This window comes from Prosopis cineraria, unplaced genomic scaffold (assembly GCF_029017545.1).
Source record: "Prosopis cineraria cultivar Desert tree isolate PC_DT_omini unplaced genomic scaffold, ASM2901754v1 PC11, whole genome shotgun sequence".
Classification (NCBI taxonomy): Eukaryota; Viridiplantae; Streptophyta; class Magnoliopsida; order Fabales; family Fabaceae; genus Prosopis; species Prosopis cineraria.
In genome coordinates, this window is record NW_026555342.1 from 25,485,368 (window position 1) to 25,491,695 (window position 6,328).

The window sequence follows — 6,328 nt, forward strand, 5'->3', positions numbered from 1 at the left end:
AACATGGTTGAAGAATAAAAAATTTATTTTTTCTTTTGAAATTTAGAATATAAATTATAAATTCATTACAATGAAGTAGCAAAATTGAGAAATTAAATTATAAATTCTTAAAATTTAAGATTTGAGATCTAACTTAAATTAATTGATCATTTTAAAACTTCCCAATCATTCTCACTTTGTCATTTCTATAGTACTATTGTAGTAAAGGTGCTGTGGTGGGCAAACCACTGTTATGAACTTATGATTGGGCTCACAACAGTTATAATTCTTCTTGCTTGTTTTTGTTGATTATTAAACGATTCTCTAACCCATCTTCAGATACATGAGCCCCTTCTTGTGATGCTGCGTTCCTCTTTAGCTTTGGCTTCAACCTCACACCCTTCAAATTTAGCCATTCATCATTCAAATAATTCAGCTTTGCTACATTCATATTCATCCACATCATACGACTAAATTTAGTCATTCGACGTTTATATTCAATCTTGTGACATACCTCATAATCACACTGTTGGCCATACGCATATCAGTAGCAACGATGTTCTTCATAAGCGTTCAGCCAATAGCCTTCACAATCCTATTGATGTCGAATCATAATGATTTCGACAATCCCTACACGGGCATTCTCGGTATAAACCCAAATAAAATCATGAATGTAAAATTTAGGAATTACCTTCAAATATTCCACGTGTGGGACCTTGGCTATGGTACTAAATCAAACGATAGAATATGGATAAGAGTAATTCCATATTTAGAATAATTTTATTAGGATTATTTGAACCAGTATATTAATTAGATTATCCATTAGATTATTTAATATTTAATTGCATTTTTTTAATTTAATAATCAAACATCTGAATATAATTGAGAAACCCTAAAATTATTTATAGAGCCTTTTAAATATTAAAATAATAATTAAATATTTCAAATTTCAATCCTATATCTAATTCAAATTTTAAAGGTGCTGATAGGATATTCTAAAACAACCTGAATGAAGGTAAAGATAAAAAAATTAATTAAATCCTAAATAGTCTAATGAATATTCTAAATATCTTTATTTAAATAATCTTAATGAAATAATTCTAAACATAATTTCCTTTCAAATGATTAGAAAGGGTTTAAGCCACGTAATCCAGCAAGGAGGGAATTCATTTCTTCTACAACCAATCCAATCAGATTAGGTTTTCATATATAGCAAGGTCAATCCTTCAATAACAACTATTCTTGCAACAAGTTACCTTTGAAAAATCTGATCAATAATCAATGTCATATGTGGTCCATGCGCTCAAATCACGAGAAACAAAATAAAGCTGGAAAAATAAAAAGAAAAGAAACTAATTCCAGTTATATATAACAGAGAATGCACACGTGTATATAAATGCATGACGAACAAAGATTACATTAAGTAACAAGGCACGTTTTCCCAACTTCAACGTACAAGTTAAAACATAAGAGACATAAAATAATAAAGGAACCAGACATTATGACAAGGTCAAACAATCAGCACGATTTCTGCACATTCTCCTTAGCTTTGCTAGTTTAAGTACATAGGTCACATGTATTTCATCTGCAACATCATCCACTCTTTGGAAGCAAGCATATCTCCAGCTTTTCTTCAAAACTAAAGTTCCAATGACAACCCAAAAGCCAGTAGCAAAGCCAACTGCTACTACAAAGTAAAACCACACTTTTTCAGAATCATTTTCGTCTTCAGAGTCTTTGCTTTCATGAACTTGATCATCATTACCACCAGGACACTTGTTCAGAAGTGGAACTCCACAAAGATAAGGGTTGCCGACATACATAGAATAATTATATTGGTGATTCAAAGTTGAAATCTGGTTTCCTGTTGGAATTGATCCTGAGAGATTGTTGTACGACATGTTTAAGTAGCTTAAAAATGTTAGACTAGACACACTATCAGGAATCCTGCCAGAAAAGTGATTCCAAGAGATATCAAACGATTCGAGTGATATAATATCTCCCATTCTTTGAGGAATCTCTCCTTTCAAATGGTTGTGTGAGAGATTTAAGCCAAGCAATCCTATCAGTTGAGTTATTCCTTCAGGAACAGATCCTACCAAATTGTTGCTAGACAAATCCAAATTCACTACAAACTTCAGGATCCTGACATAGTCAAGAACTGTGCCCTTCATAACTTGCTCAACATTCTTAGTAAGCCACTCGTCGACGAAGTTAATTTTAAGAACATTAAAATCAAATTTTAATCTCGCTTCATTAGACAAGTAGGGTTTAGTCATTCCTTTAAGATTGCTGATACAATCAGGTATTGAACCTGTCAAGTTGTTACAAGCAAGGTCCAGGATTTGGAGGGATGTGAGTTGACAAATCTGTGAAGGAATGCTTCCACTCAACTTATTTTGTCGTAGTCTGAGAATTTTCAATGATGAAAAAGTGTTCTCAGTCCATGGTGGTATACTTCCGACAAGTTGATTGTCACCAACATCCAGAATTAACAATTGCTTTAAATTCTTCAGTGAGAGAGGAAGCTTCCCTTGAAGGCTATTATTGTTCAAATGCAACCACAACAATGAGGAAAGGTTACAAAATGTGCTTGGAAAGCCACCTGATAGTTTGTTCGATGACAAGTTTATTTCATCCCATTGTTGATTATCCCTCCAACAATCTGGAATTTCTCCAGAAAATTGATTCTTCGAGAGATCAAGTTGATACAAGGTGTTAATCTTGCACAAGGAGTTTGGTATTGAACCATTTATAAAGTTATTTCCAAGAAGCAAATACTCCAAGTTAGGCATTATATCAAAAATGCTGTCAGGCAATGATCCAGTAATTTGGTTGCCATAGAGATTCAAGATTTTGAGTTGCTCAAATGAAGGCCATTCTTTTATATTAGAAATGTCTCCCGTCAAATTGTTTGAAGAAAGATCTAGTTGAACCAGCTTCACAAGTTGACTGAAAGTGTTCGGAATGTTTCCATGTAAATCATTTTTGGCAAGAGCAAGGTATTCCAGATGTACAAGTTGACCAAGACTCTGTGGAATGATGCCTTTGATGTGATTATTTGAAAGATCAAGTAATTGCAAGTTCACAAGTTGTGCAAGATTATTTGGGATAGCCCCTTCCAATTGATTGCCAGAAAGTCGCAAGTAAGTTAGGTTCACAAGCTGTGCCAGACTATTGGGAATTGATCCATTCAAGCGATTGTTAACAAGATCAAGTCTTGTCAAGCGTGACAATCTTCCCACGGAAAAGGGAATGGGACCATAGATTGAGGTTATTGATATATGAAGATCTCTTAGATTTTCAAGTTTCCCCAACCAGCTAGGTAAACTGTCATTAAATTTGTTGTAGCTCAAATCAAGTTGCTCTAAATCATACTTGATGCACCCAGATAATCCATACCTTCCAAATGCTGCTCCTTGAAACTTGTTATTTGAGAGATCTAAAGTTCTTAAACGGCACATGTTCCTTAGAATCAATGATAGAGGAGATTCTAAAGTAGTGAGATTATTTGAGGCAAGAGATAGGTTGTGAAGGTTGTTTAGCTCACTTAACCACGATGGAACAGAACTTGTAAGACTGTTTGAAGAAAGGTCAAGCACTCTTAAGGAAGATAAGTTTTGAAGAGCAAGAGGAAATGGGCCAAGAAGTGAATTTTGAGCAACATTTAGTTCCACAAGGCTATCAAATTTACTCAACCACATGGGCAATGAATTGATAGCGTTGAAAGAAAGGTCAAGGAGTCTAATAGAAGTCATGTTTTGAACAACATCAAGACTATGACTATCTATTGCATTGTCTGTAAGATACAACACTTGAACCTTTCGAGGATAGGAGAAATTAAGAGAGTGGTGAAAAGGGATCAAGGTGTGAATTCCACATTGAGCTAAATACAGATGTGATAAAGAAGGAAGCATGTAAAGTACCTGGAATAAATCATGTGCTTTTCCGAGGTCAACGACCCTCAGGTCAAGATGTTGCAGTGATTGAAGCCCAGAAACCCAACTCATGTCATTGAGATGAAATCATTGTAGCTGAGATCGAGATGGATTAGGTTGGTGAGATTTCTGAGACTATAAGGAATCTTCCCACTGAAATTAGCATTAGAAAGGGAGAGATATCTTAGCTGATGCATAGAAGCAAAGAAGGTAGGAATCGAAGAGGCATGAAATTGATTATGACTCAGATCCAAGTAACTCAAGCGCTCTAGTTGCATGAGAGATGGTTCAACGTGTGAAGCTTCAAGAACTAGTTGGCTAAATCACACAAATCACATGGATTCAGGTCAAGCTTGAGAACATGGCCAGTAAGATTGTCACAAGCCACACCATCCCAATAACAACAATCATTGGAATTCCAAGAAGAAAGCCTATTTGCTGGATCAATGATTGTAGCTTTGAACTTTAGAAGAGCTTGCCTCTCTTGTTCTAAGCATATCGCACTTGAATTTTCACACAAGCATAATTGTGCAATTTCGAACAGCAAGAGAATAGCAAAATAATGGACGGTCAAAGATCTAGCCATAGTTTGCTTGTGATTTAGTGTGGCTTTTTCTTTAACAACATATAGAAAAACCACACACAAAATAATATGTGCTAACTATTTCACTCGTGATTGTGGGCCGGGTTAACTCATGTATATAAAATATGTTTTTCTTGTCATACATGTCATGGAACGTCACACATTTCTCCTTGTCTGGATCGATGGATACAAGCATATTGAACAGAAAATTAGGTGGAGGATGGAAAATAAGCAATGTTAATTTATTTATTCTTTTTAATCTAAAAGGATCATATCCATTGACTAACTGAGGTTTCTTACAAAATACAGGGCATGCTTATCAGCAATGACTGGCTAACTACTGCAATTAAAATAACGTAAGTAATGCTCATACATATATCATCTTGAAGTTCATTCCAATAATTTTAGCACCACATATTTCTTATAATTCTGGACTACGTATTTGATACTTTTTGTTTGAAGCAACGCTTTCAATAGCGACTGATTCAAACTCAATAATTTAGTAGACTCGTCAACATTCAATTTCTCAATGTTCACTGTTCAGCCTAGCAGATTAATAATTTAACAAACTTGTCAACAATTTATTGCTCAATGTTTTTTGACCCCCAAAAAATAAATCCATTTTCAATGTGTCGTTATTAATTTAAGCTTGTGGAGTAGAAGCTTGTGTCGTGGCACTCTTCGAGGAAATTCAGGAACATCCGTCAAAATGTCATAAGCAAATAAATAAAGTTACACATTAACCTCCTTGACCATCTGCAATTTACCTGCTTTGCTTCCGTACTTTTCTTTGACGAAGTCAAACATTTTAATTCAGCAATTTCTGAAGTATAGGTGAAGTGGAAATTGTCATTGACTTGAATCATGTAAAAAGATGTCGTTCTTAAAAATTATATATGCTGCCTTGATTAATTTTCATTTCTTATTTGTTATTAGATTGTTTTTAGACTCAAATCCAAAAAATAGGTACTAGAAACTCTATGAATTATAATATTATTTATAATTTATGTTAAATTGCTATATGTAGCGTTATTTTTGTTTGGTCCTATTAAATGGGCTATATGTGCAAAAGTTTCTTTTATGAATTAAAATTGCTTTCAAAAAATTAATTTTTAATAACATAAATTAAAATTAAAATTATATTTTATGTTTTAGCTTTTCAAAAGATATAAATTATACTCTTCTATTTAAAATATAAGACATTTTTTAAAAAATTAAAACAATGGTAGAACCAAGATCCAAAGTCAAGAGGTGTGAGACAACTTAATTTAAAAAATAATTACAGTAGACAAAAAATATAATAACTTGAGTAAAGTTATGCATATTTTTATTTGAAAAAATATACTAAAGATTTGTTTGAGCAAAAAAATGTGTTGAGAAAGGTGATATAGAGTTAATTTAAAAAAAGAAAGAAAAGAAAGATATTACCTAAAAGGATGAATTTAATAATATGTCTAATGAATATAATTTTTTTTGTTTAAATTTATGGAATATGAGTTAAAATATCATTTATTTAAGAAGTGTTTGAACCCAAATAATTTTTATTAAGTGTAGAGGGTTCAAAATTCTAAAACTAGGAATGTAAGATTGTAATTTATGTAGCTCCATCATTGAGTTGGAATTTGGATGTTAAAAAATATAAGATTTTTTCAGTGTTTCAAGGTAATAAATAAATTACTTTATATTTATTTTAAAATAAAATATTTTATTAAATAAAGGTAAATATAAAAAGATGATATCAATTTAAAGATGACTGAATACTTTATTAGGTGCAAGATGCGGTTAAAGATATCTTATATTTTTAAAATAAAATGTTAGTAATATTTTG

The 6,328-nt window shown here is 32.5% G+C and overlaps 1 protein-coding gene across 1 annotated transcript; it reads right to left on the minus strand.

Annotated features, from left to right (window-relative positions):
• Positions 1 to 1,327: 1,327 nt before the first annotated feature.
• On the minus strand, positions 1,328 to 4,505 carry LOC129286941 (LRR receptor-like serine/threonine-protein kinase GSO1). Its single transcript, XM_054923048.1, has one exon. It carries the CDS (start codon positions 3,987 to 3,989, stop codon positions 1,479 to 1,481), a length of 2,511 nt encoding a protein of 836 aa, XP_054779023.1. The 5' UTR covers positions 3,990 to 4,505; the 3' UTR covers positions 1,328 to 1,478.
• Positions 4,506 to 6,328: the final 1,823 nt, after the last annotated feature.